Source organism: Frieseomelitta varia, unplaced genomic scaffold (assembly GCF_011392965.1).
Source record: "Frieseomelitta varia isolate USP_RPSP 00005682 unplaced genomic scaffold, Fvar_1.2 scaffold_660, whole genome shotgun sequence".
Taxonomy (NCBI): domain Eukaryota; kingdom Metazoa; phylum Arthropoda; class Insecta; order Hymenoptera; family Apidae; genus Frieseomelitta; species Frieseomelitta varia.
The window spans coordinates 23,793-36,900 of NW_025110435.1; the positions used below are offsets into that span (position 1 = coordinate 23,793).

The window sequence follows — 13,108 nt, forward strand, 5'->3', positions numbered from 1 at the left end:
ATTGGAAAAATGCTAGTTTTCTTCTTTATTTCCCTCTCGTTTCTTCGATCTTTCACTTTATTTCTCGCTCTTCGCCATCTTCTGATATTTTATCCATTTTATCCGACATTCTCTCTTCAATAATTCTTCATCCTCGTTGCCTTCGATTGTGTATTTGTAAAAAATGTTTAAAACTAAGAAAGCGAAGATATGCAAAATACTGAAAATACAGTGACTTTTGTAACATTTCAAATCTCTGGCCGGATCCTAGTCTTGCAATTGTCATCACGGAAATATGAACTCGTGTGAAGATCACGATACATTTCCCCGCGAGTCGGCGAAATTTTCGGCATTGCTCTTTGAACTTCCGTCGGAGGAAGGGACGGTAAATCATCGGGGGGAAAAGGGGTCGACGGGGGGCCGTGACGCGAAGAAAATGGTCGGCGTGTTCGTTTTACCTGAGGGGCAAGGTCTTCTACCGAATCGACACCACTTACGGTTATGTTGTGGGAAAAGCGGCGATAGCAGATAAATCCGGCCATCTTTACGAGCTCCTAAAGAGGGAAACTGTTTCCTTTTTTTTCTTTTTTCTTCTCCTGCTTCTTCAGCACCTTTCACCAAATTTTTGTTGAACATCTCCAACACTTTTTGTTCCTCGATCGATTGCAGTACGAGGCATCGGCCCGCCTAGTTCTCGTGGAAATCATATGAATGGAAAGTATCCATTTCCATGAATGCAATTTGCCACGTGCGTTCTTGTTGCCAAATTTTACAACATTGTTCTTATTTATACATTTTACGAAAAATCATTTGACTCTTCGAAAAAACGAGGAAACACTTTTTTTTATATCTATAAAGATTATAAATTAATCGTTTCGATCACTTTCGATAGTTCCGCTGTTGATATTTTGTCGTCATTGTACCTCTCTCATCTTCCTATTCGACAATTTTATGAAATATTTATTGAAATCGATGTGTTCAATTATTATGATGTATTATCACTCGGTGTATTTAGTGGATTAATTAGCGAAACATTGGACTGATAATCTTACCTGAAAATCGACAGCGTTTACATTGAAGTTCGGATTATTTTCGAGAAACTCTGTCACGTCTGGAACATTCCCATAGGCGACCAGTTCGAAGAAATATTTCTCCAGTTCTTGCAGATGTGGAACCATCACGGCGAATTCCTGAAATATTGATAAACTTGTCAGTGGATAGTTCACTAACTTATGGATTTTCGATCAAGATATTCAATTTTTCTAATGTCGTTGCATTCTTATTTTAAAATTTACGAGAGCAAATAAAAATATTGAAATTGAATGTATGCAATTGGAATTATATCGAACGAATAATTGTTAACTCTTTATCATTGTATAATATGTTGTATAATGTAATAATATAATATTATAATTAACAATTCACGTAATAATTTAACAATTTACGTAATATTATAATTAACTATATTAATATTATAATTAACTAATTAATATAATAATATTATTAATATACGTAACAATTTCACGTTTATTAAATTCCGTATCATTTAGCAATGTTTTCTTATAAATTTTCTGTTGTATTAACTTTCGTTTTCGAGTTGATTTTTCCAGAAAATAGGCTACAAAAAGGATTTGTGATCATAGCATTTATATACTGTCATACTTCAAGTACTTTAGTACCATTATATAATTACAAGAGTGTAACATCGCGGAGCAAAGTTCTCAGATTTTAAATTGAAGCAAATAGCTAGAAATAACCAATAATCTTTTGTAATGATATATTTATAGATATTATTATATTTCACATTGAAAGCTACGTATAATGTAAGAACTTGGATGACTGAATAATTGAAGAACGTGTTGCAACATCTACGAGTTAATATTCAGAAATGCTCACCTTTTCCAAGAAATCTTCGGTCATTTCTGGTAACATTCTGAACACGTTTCTATTTTAATTACATCAGAGAAAACGATATCCGTCACGTTTTATGCGAGACGAGTCGATTACTTACAGTTTGACGTGCAAATACAGAACGCGAACAAAGCAACAACGATATTAGCAAACTTCGTTACATTTCCACCATCTTTTTCCTTGAAATGAAGTAACCATATTTTTAAATTAATACAATTTCAAATTAACGTTTCAAAGATTTTTGAAAAATATTATTTGGACGCATTTCGACAGAATCGTATTTTTCCCTTGACTCGAAAATCGGAAAATAAAGTGCAGAGATAAAATAACGATAAAATAAAATATTTCTTGAACTACGTGATCAATTTTTTTGTAATTGTTATATTGTTTCGAATTTATATTGAACAATATAAATGCATAATGAACACGTGGTGTGCCAGATATTTCAAATAAAACCAATTCGCCCTGCAGTAAATCAAAGTTAATTCAAATGCCAAAATTAGTATTTCAACGATGAGGTGTAAGATTGTAGTTCACTGTTTTTTTAACTTTTCACGTTTGCATAGAAATTATTTTATATTATACAAAAAAGAAATGATGTTTCTTCGTTGCTCACCAACTCTGCAGAATTTATTTCGATGTTATTTAATTTTATCTTCAATTCTCATTAATTTCAATGAAAAACATAAAATTTTTGTATGAAGTAATTGTATAAATACTCTTACTGTATAAAAGTCTAGAAACATTCGAACGAAAGAAAAAATACACATAATTAATGAAGATATATTTAATCAATTAAATCGAAAACTATGTATTCTTTAACTGTTCAGCCACCTTGAATAATTTAATTCAATGCACGCTATACATATAATTATTTCTCAAGAAAAGAAGAAAAGAGGAAACAACGAAAAGGCACTGGTATCTGCTCTGTTTAATGATTTAATTCAATCTATCGATGCTGTATATACATAATTTATAATTTGTTCTTCCGCTACGTACAAATAATAATAATAATAATAATATAATAATAATAATAATAAAATATAATATAATAATATTAATAATATTAATAATTAGTCTAATAAAATAATATATAATATATAAATTTCTAAGGACAACTTAAACGTTAACCTCTCTAGCGTACAAATAAGCATGAATCATCTTTAACCGGCCACGGATAAATCGACGATCCTTCATGAATAAAGGAAAGAAGGAAAATCGAACATCCGACATACTTCTCACGCTGTGAATGAAAATTATTATACATTGAAAGAGAAACAAACAAAAAAAAAAGAGAAAAAAATATTCGGTGTGTCTCGTTTATGAATTTATGGCGTTAAACGCAGCAATTCTATACGGTGATAAAAGAAAAGAAAGGAAAAGGAAAGGAAGAAAGTGAAAGATGAAAGTCGTAGTCACGGAATCCTACAAAAGAGGAAGAAAAATAGCGAATAGCGGACTATGTACAATGATTCTCCTTCTTTTCATTTGTCTTCTTTCTTTCGAAGCACGCTTAATCTGTCCTTCTTCTTCCTCTTTTGATCTTCTTCTCTTCAGCTATCTTGTATAACACACGTTGTCTTGTACAGTTACGCAGACGCACACATACGTATATATACACGCATACGTAGGGAACCAAAAAGCGCGAAACAGAAAGCATCGATTGACGATTGAACTATAAATAAATTCGTTTCGACTGTTGGCTGCATTGGACGAACGACAGTTAATTAATTAATTAATTACCGAGCCGAGATTAAGAGAGAATGGACGAAAACGTTTGCAGCGAACGCGAACGAGTCTCTGCTTCGGCTGAGGATGTTTTTATTTTGTTAAAATTTCGCGAAGAATTGCGCATTTTATCTTCCTCCGCATAATATATATACGTAATATTTTTAATTCAAGTACACGTTCAACTGTTTTTTAAAACGTTCGAAGTGTTAAAAAACTTGTGGAACTTGTTCTTAAATAATATTATGTTAGATTGTATACGATAAATCCTGAGGTAAGTGATGTTTCATCTCATTCAGAATTATTATATACATAATAAATATCGAGTTTACGTTTCATATAGCATTTTTAATGAAGTGTTAAACGGTAATAAATAATCTATTATCTTTTCAATGTACGGAATGGATATAATAAAAATGTATTTAAAATCTTGCTAATAATATTATTTCTATATGAGCGATGTTTTATACTTACATAATAGTCAAAGAAATAATTACATACAAATTTACACTTCTAAAATGCTTTTGTCGAAATTTTTTATCTCTCCAGAAGAAAATTAAATATAAATGATAAAAATTTTAAAAATTCCGTATTAATTTCTTACCAAATCTTTTCTTTTTTCCAGGACCAGCTTTTAATGGAAGAAAAATTACAAATTTAAGAAATGTTGGAAAGGAAATACCAAACAGAACGTTGTAAGATCAGTGTGTGAAACGTGCAGTATTAAAACGAAAGATAAAAAGGAATGAGAAACGTAAATATGCGAGATCAAATTATTTTGCGCAATTCGTCGCTCACACAAACGAAACATTCAGAAAAAAAAGGAGAAAAAGAAATGGAGCAATCTCCCTGCCTGCCTGTCTGTGTGTGTGTGTGTGTGTGTGTGTGTAGGCGTTCTATTTCACAGAAAACAGAGAAACGCGTTATTAGATAAATTCAGCCAAATACGTTCGACATTCGAACGCGTTCGAGTCCATCCTGCTCTGCTCAAATAAAATTTCAGTTCAAGCACTTGATCGTTCTCTGTACGATTTATCGACGATCACGCCGCCAACTCAAGTTTCAATTCTTGGGCTCTCCGTTAGAGAGATCCATGTCGCAACGACGGAAAGAAAAAAAAAGAAAAAAAAATACAGTACAATTCACGCGCGGGTACTAAAGCAAGTACACGTACGATTCGTCGACCAAGGGATAGAGAAATCGGAAATGGGAAATTACAATAATTATATTAATTATATACTCGTATTGTACACACGCTGTACCAAGAGTGAAGAGGCTTCGTTCTCGACTCTCCATCATTTCGATAATAATAATACCTAATATGCTACATATTATTCGATTGAACGAAGTGGGATTAGTCACTGGCCAAAACAAACGTCACGTTTCAATTACATTCCTCTTCGCGATCCCACGCATCCGAGCACGTTTCTTCTTCGGCTGAGCATCGAGTAAAAATTGCGGATGAAATCTGATGAAATTGACAGGCTCCTCCGCCCTCTTGGACGTTTCACCTCCAAGTCCAGTATTCTTCATTCCTTTATCCCGTTTTTTCTAAATCGGTTGAACTTTGTTCCAGGACACGTTAAATTCATTTTCTTTCTTCTTTTTTTTCTTCTGATGCAACTTTAGTTATTGACGAGCAGAATTCAAAAGTATTGTACAATCTTTTAAATGTTAAATTTTCTCCTTTTAAATGTTAAAATTTCGATGTGAGTTATTATTATAATTTTTATTATTATGACATTTATACGTTATAATAATAAAATTACTAAAATAATAACTAACAAAACAATACCAAGTAATAAAGAAGTTTCTAGTTGGGCAAATACAAATTTTAAACTCTCTTTCAACCACCTTGTATTTAATTCAATCACTATCTCCAACAATAAATACACCGTTCTACCTCGTTCTACTCGTCGAAAACTATTTTATCCACATTATCCATTCTAAGTATAAAGAAATCTCCAACAAACTCAACGCGTATCCCAAAACGAAGTTCACCTCCAGATCCATCCAATTCTCTCGTACTCCCCTGTACATACGCACATTCATAATATCCTCGTCGTAATCCTCGTCCTCTAGAAGTCTTCTCTCGCGGTACGAGTCCAACGCGTTGCTCACGAACTCTCGCGGACGCGTTTCACGTGACAGACGTCTCACCATAAGAAGTCTCTCTCTCTCTCTCTCTTTCTCTCTCTTTCTCTCTCTCTCTCGATCGATCGATCGAACCTGAAGCTGGTTGCTTCATTGATACACCATCTTCGAAGGGGTGACGTACGACGAGATCCAGTAGAGAAACGACGCGTACCAGAGTATGCCCTCCTGCTCGGTCGTCGAGTCCTGCCTAACGTCCGTGTACCTGTGATCCTCCGCGCCGAGGACCCTCCTCTCGACGAACGTTTTCACGCCGCTCCACACTCTGTACGGGAGGAACGCGAGGTGGACCAGCTGCTGGTTGTCGACGATCGCGTAACAAGAAGCCACCACGTCGTCAACCAGCACCGTTCCCTCGCTCGTCAATGGCGCGTAGATCCCCTCCTCGAGTACCAATCGACTGTCGACCACCTTGTCCCATCGTAGACGATGTCGCAGCTCGTTCTCGCCGTCTGGATCTCTCACGAGGATCTTGTCGCCTGGTCGAACCCTGCCGGCGAACACCGTTGATCTATTTTCCACCGGGACCAAGTGCGCCGGGGTCAGGGTGAGGACACGGCCGGACTCGGTGGCCAACCGGACGAACTGTCGCCTCTCGGTGACGGAGCGATCGAGGAAGGCTATCACCTCGCTGTACACGACGTCACCGTGATTGTCCACCGCTGCTATTCGCTCGCCGAGCTCCACTTGATCCAGACGCTTCGTGGAACCGTCCTCCGTTCGCACTAGGCTTCTGCCCGGGAAGCAGCCGCCGGACTTCACCGTCGATGAGGATTCTGCAAGAAGAGATCGCTGAAGTTAGTTGGACATTTGTAAAATTTCTAACTAATTTTAATCGTTAGTGCGTCAGTTTTGTTGGGTTTTCAGGATTTTGGTCTTCTAACTGGTTAGAGAGGACCTGAATTAGAATATAGACTTCGCTTAAAAAGGAAATATTTTATATTTAATATGATTTTATTTAATATATTAATATTTTATATAATAACATATTATATATGTTATAATATGTTATAATATGTTATAATATGTTATAATATGTTATTAATATTTTATATAATATGATTTTAATTATATATTAATAAATTATACGTTATTAATAATATAATTATATATAATTTAATTAATCAGATATTACAGTTGCGCGCGTAATTTTGTAACTTCTAATTCCTCGCGAGTGCACGAGATGTTGATGATGTAGTAACATAAAGAAATATAATCGAAATTTATTGTAACATTATAATGTATGCACATGTAATATTGTGATTATAATCATATTACAATTACATGTACTACCATAAATTGGACAAATAGAAATTACATTACATTGATTAATAAAATCTTTATTCTAAGTATATTACATGCTGTGCATTTTCGCCACTTTCAATTTGCCATAAATTGCCGATGAAGAACCACGTTCGAATTGTAATGATGTAAACAACTACAATTAAAATTATATATAATATCACAATATTAATATACATATTAAAATAAGGGGTAACGTTATAATTAAACTTATATGGTACTATACCACATGAGTTAATTATAATATTAATAATAATAGTCAATAATATTAAAGTATAATTATAATTAATTAAAGCAAGTTATTATAATTAAACTTATACGGTACTATTACTAAATCCTACATTCAAACTGCTATCCTTATCATAAATCATTTCATTTGTTACTCGTTACTTTTATCAAATATAATTCTATTTCCCATTCCCACTTCCGCGTCGCGCAAAATTCCTGACAGTCTAAAAAATAAATAACGGAGATCGCAAACGATAAGAAGAGATCCTCATCGAAAAGATCGCGTTGTCGCGGGAAGATTTAAATTTAAATTCAAGTGAAACGTGTCGTCGACGAGTCTGACGACAACACAGTCTTATTCGCGTTGAGCAATCGCTGTTAGAAGGCGTTACGGTGTTGTCGACAAGGGAGGATTGTCACGAATTTCTCACGGTGAGGCGTTTTCAGCCGTGTTCGATTCGTCTGGTCGCGACACCGCAGTCGACGGATCCGATTACATGATCGAGCCGGACCGGATCCCTTCCGGTTCGAGGCCTCGAACCAATTCGAACGAATTCCGACATTTCGCGGCGGAAAAATCATCGTCACAACGCCGCCTCGTTTTAATTTACTTGGAAGACAGAGTTGGGCGAAAAGTGATCCGATCGATGATCGACAATAAATCACGGATACGTGATTAATGAAAATTTTCATCATCGTTAACCGAAGAAGATTAAAGCCCCATTATCGGATTCGGTGGATTCATATTCTTTGAGAATAATATAATTAAAAAGAAGTAGGACACTCGAACAGGAAATTAAACGCTTCAAATATTACGTTGATTCTAAATTATTAATATTGCGCGAATATTATTCTAAAATGATTATATCAGATCTAAATATTATACAGAGAAAAATTACACTTTGGATCTATTAATTTCGTAATATTATATTATTATTTTATAATTAATATTATATTATTTTATTATATTTTATATTATTTATATTTATATTTTATTACATTTTATCATATCGTATCATTTCATAATATTATATTTGGATATATTATATTCCTTAATGTGTATTCTTTCACGTTACACGTTCCGTGGAAGTTTTGCAAATTTTAAAATTCCGTTTAATGTGCAAAAATTCGCAGTCTAATGAATATAATTACCGATTAAAATTACCTGATAAAGACATCGGTAGATCATAAAAGATCTCCCAGGTCACATTTCTATTTATGGTGAAATATTTATTATCCTTAAGACTCGGGACTTCACAATATACGGGAATATTTGTAAAAATAAAAAAAGACACGAAATTTTACCTTTTGGCCTTACGTTTTTAGTTTTGAACGCTTGGAATAACTTTGTACGCAGTGATTGAGCAAAGTATTGAACAATGTATTTCTTTTGGGGAAGGATACGAGATCGTTCAAGATTAGTTGATAGGTCATTGGAGAAACGAGTCAACTGATTGGAAGGAAGTTTAGGGGAGACTGTGAGAAAGATAAAGCAGAAGATGGTGAATTCCGTGAATTGTCGCGAAGAGATCGGATAAGTTGATTAATGTGAAAATTGCAAGCATAGCCGATATTGAGTCAAACATGGCTCCGATAACAAAGTTTCTTTCCCCTGTATCAGCGAAACCATATTCCCGATATTACCAGATTTCGTAGTATTCGTTCGGAGATATTTCACTATCTTGATTTCTGATTATGAAATAAATTTGTGAGGTAAATTTACTGTCTCGATTTCTGATTGCAGAACAAATTTATAATCAGATAAATTGATCGTGAACAAAATATTACGTTAAAGAGTTTGATAAATATTTTCCTACTATTAATTTTTTTGCATCTTTCAAGTTCAACTGAGGCTTCATAAAATTTATGGGAACATACATTTCAATCGTTCTAAAGTTTCAACGACGTACAGATATATTTGTAGTCATTCTATAGAATCTTTAGCTATCCAATCATTATACTTATTCATTCTTTTTATCAACATTTACCGACTGTACATGTTGAGATTAAATTGAAGAGATTCGTTTAAACTGCACTTTATATTGCAATAATTTAGAAATAATCAATGCTTATGCTCGATAATGCGTGCAACTTTTATTTTTAAATTTTACTCGCAATTAGTAAACTGTCTCTAGTGGAATATAAAAATACCTGAACGCGCAGAGCCTCGAATGTTTTTATATAAATTTTTCTGTCGAAAACAAAGGACTCGAAATGACAAGATGGAAAACGTGCGAATAAACCTGTCAAACGTTTCACGATTTATTTATTTATCTACATCCGCAGTATGTACACGTATATTTCAATGTGCCACACAGTATCGCATATCTTTCTTCTATATTTTTACATTCATTTATACACAGTTCCATATTTTTATATTTTCTTTGTACGACGTTATACTTTCCTCCTTTTCCTTTCGACCTCAATTGAAAACTCGATCGCGTCGGACTGAAAAGTCTATCAGGAAAAATACACACAAAGCATCCCATAGGAAATTATCTCGAGAGAGAGAATCCGTTAGAGAAAATTGTTTTAAAAATAATTGTATCAGAATTTATACTGATAAGAAGTGGAATTGATCTAACTGATCTGCGTAGAATTAAGTTATCTTTTCAGTCACCTAAATATGGAAGATTCTGGTTGAAAAATGACATGGTTGTTCATAATTCTTCCAAATTAAAAAAATACTGAAATCTAGCAAGAGAAATATCCAAAATTGTCCCGAGATAGAATCTGTTTATTTATAGTAATGAAAAACAAAATGAAATTGTTTCTGTCATTTTTACAATTATAATTGATAATTAATAATTGTAGGAAATCATCAATTTTATGTAAATTAATAAGTAATTCTTGTAATTGTAACAAATACTGGCTAACAATAAGACATGATCGAGTTTTCGACGAATAAAGAGGAAGTTTTTTAAAAGTTTGGGAAATTTAACACCCAGAAACTTCCGTTGCCTCTGCGCCTTCTTTCTCTCTCGAACGATCGAAAAATTCATTCACACAGGAGAAGAGAGAAATCTCCGAAATCATTTCGTAAGAAAATTGTTTCGAAAGTGGAGTCAGCAATTAGTAAAAAACTGAAATTAATTTCACTAGGATGAAGTTGTTCTCGTTATAATTACACGACAGCTAAAAAAAAAACCTACACAATTAACAGAAATGTTTTTTTTCCTTCACAAATTTTCCAAGTTGAAGAGTTTCTCGCTTCGTTCCTTTTTTAAATTTTAATCTCGTTCTGAAACTTAATCTAGAAAATTCAATTTAATTATACAACAACTGACAGTAACTTCTTCTTTTTATTTCATTATTACAAAATTTTACTCTTCATTAGTCTGGTAATTAAGAAATATAGTTAACAGGTTAAAATTCAACTTTATCCACAACTCTCACTTCGTCTTCCTCTTCTGAAATCTCTGAACCATCACCAGGGTCAGGAAATCAATCGAGAGAGAAATATTTCATACTTCACAATCTGTCTAGTGGAAAATGAGACAAAGAATCGTCGAGGAAAATCGATGGAAACATAGAAGGACGGAGCAAAGGCGTCGAAAATCGTAACACGCGTGGCTCGCGTCTTCAGGCCGATATCCTTTTCTCTCAACTGACCGGTTCCCTCGGTCTCTCGAATATCGTTCTTTCGGCTCGTATCGATTTCGCGGCGGCTGTTACGTTGGAATTTAATTCGAGCCGACAGGCTCGCCTAGATTTATCGACATTTATTTTGAAACTCGAGCTCCGATCAACGAAACGCGCCCCCGCACCCCCGATTCCTCGTCAACTTCTCTTTTCTGTTCGTCGATTGTGAGAAATTCGGGTCGAGAGGCTCGGTTCGAAACATTCTTCGCGTTTTTTTTTTTTTTTTCGAAAGCGTTGAAACACGGAACAGCCATATAATTGATCCATCTTCACGTGATTTTTATTCAACTGCAACTACGATCTACTTTTACTATATGTTTTCTACTTTTGGGCCTTTCGTTGTGTTTCTGGATTTCTGGACTGTTTGCATTAATGAAAATTGAAAATATTTCAGGACTACTAAATATATTAAATCAAATTGTTCGAACACGAGATACATTTCACCGTTCATTCTGTTCATAGAACGAACTTCTTTCGCGATCGTTTTATCTACAACGTCCCCCCGAAGATCTATATGAGTCGGTAAAACAGGCAACTTCCTCTTAGAAGCAAATGGCGCAAGTAGATTTTTCCGTAGCAGTGGTGCTCTTTCATAAGTAAATCGACGAAAGTAAAAGCAAAATATACATAATAAATTATATATAATTATACAATTGTTATTGAAATTATGTGCAATTTCTTAATTTCATGAAAGATTTTTAAAGACAACTGATCATCGAGTAGAATTTATTCTTATATTCTAAATATATGTATATCTGCTTATTGTTTTACGATTGTCATTGAGTTATAGATGACTTGAAATACATGTCAAGTTACCATTTTACTTCTTGGCGATAGAAATCACTAATAATAAGACTAGAATTGAAAATTAAATTCAATGGAGTTAAAAATTTCAAAATTGAATAATTTAAAAGATTTATAGTTGTGTAATTTCGAAATATGTAAAATACTCATTTGCAGTATTTCGATCAACTGTGTTCCATTCCATTCAAAAGTTTCAATGTGAAAAATTTGATCTACTTCCCCAAAAATTATTCCAATTCTAACAACTAGGTGCGTGAATTTTGAAACGTTGCATTTTACACGGTACGTTGTACATATTTTCTTCAAACGTGACGTGCTTCTCTAAAAAAAAAAATCACTCACCTGATTTCTCGAAATCAAGGACAACGCTAGGATATTTTAGACTCGTATCGCGTCTTAAGAAATTATATTGTTATAACATCAAGGCAAGAAAGAAAGAAAGAACTTGAATTACAATTTCAATATTAAAATGTAAACATTCTCAACGATGCACCCGCATCTTCTTTCCCAATTAACAGATACAGCTTAATTGCAGAGAATGAGGAACAACATACTGACCAGATTTGACAGAACAGTGAATGTGTGACCTGGACTCGTAGTAGACCCAGTCGAAACCAGCTTCGACGGCGAGTCTCGCCAGCATCCCGTATTTCGAGCGATCCCGATCGCTCGTCGTCACGTCGACGGCACGTCCCTCGTAATGCAGCGAATCCGTCGCGTGTTTCCCTTCCTCGTCCCAACCTTCTGTCACCCTTACTTTCACACCCGGCCATTGGTTCATTACTGAGATAGCCAGGGTGTTCAACTTCTCCTTGCACCTCTGTAACAAAACAACGTTGCTCACGTTAGTCATAATAAATTAAATCACCAATGTTCGAACAATTGACGATATTTATAACTGTCGCAACGTCGTGATACAAGAGAAGCCGTGTAGCAGTGGAATCTGGGCTTTAAACCCAGTCAAGTTCTCTGCTTATTTCTCACAAAAATGTTTTTATAGGAAAATGCTATGAAAACTCTATAAATTCATTACACTGAATTGAACATTGAATAATTGTTTCACGAATGAATTCGAGAATTGACGCTTTAACCACTTGCGGACCGTAACGAGCGGCCAAACCGTATACAATAATTCGTCGCTTTCATTTTGAAAAAGTAACTCGAAGAATTAATCAATTTATTATTTTGTTTAAATATGCTTGAAGCTGAGAAAAATTGCTTCTCTTCGCAGTGGACCTAAATTTTTCAAAAAGCTTCGCAGTGCGCTAATGATCGATTAAAAGCTGCACCGAGCATCCGCGGTCGATCGATCATTCGAGTGAAATTTTCCGGAAAAAGAAAAAAAAAAAAAGAAGAAGAG

The 13,108-nt window shown here is 34.3% G+C and overlaps 1 protein-coding gene across 3 annotated transcripts; it reads right to left on the reverse strand.

The window, feature by feature from the left end:
- Positions 1 to 5,418: 5,418 nt before the first annotated feature.
- LOC122535015 (sonic hedgehog protein A) lies at positions 5,419 to 12,583 on the reverse strand. Of its 3 annotated transcripts, none has more exons than XM_043666160.1 (3): positions 12,307 to 12,566; positions 5,848 to 6,548; positions 5,419 to 5,814 (listed from the first exon to the last, which is right to left on the reverse strand). In XM_043666160.1, the coding sequence occupies exons 1-2, from the start codon at positions 12,527 to 12,529 to the stop codon at positions 5,863 to 5,865; spliced, it is 909 nt and encodes a 302-aa protein (XP_043522095.1). In that variant the 5' UTR covers positions 12,530 to 12,566; the 3' UTR covers positions 5,419 to 5,814; positions 5,848 to 5,862. The 3 variants fall into 3 exon arrangements, with proteins under 3 accessions (XP_043522095.1, XP_043522097.1, XP_043522096.1); XM_043666161.1 differs by having other exon boundaries at positions 5,788 to 5,804; XM_043666162.1 differs by having other exon boundaries at positions 5,419 to 6,548; positions 12,307 to 12,583.
- Between the last annotated feature and the right edge of the window lie 525 nt (positions 12,584 to 13,108).

Coding starts and splice junctions, on each gene's coding strand:
- LOC122535015 (XM_043666162.1), bottom strand. CDS start 12,529: ATGAACCAATGGCCGGGTGTGAAAGTAAGGGTGACAGAAGGTTGGGAC. Junction 6,549..12,306: donor TCACTGTTCTGTCAAATCTG/GTCAGTATGTTG, acceptor CTCTTCTTGCAG/AATCCTCATCGACGGTGAAG.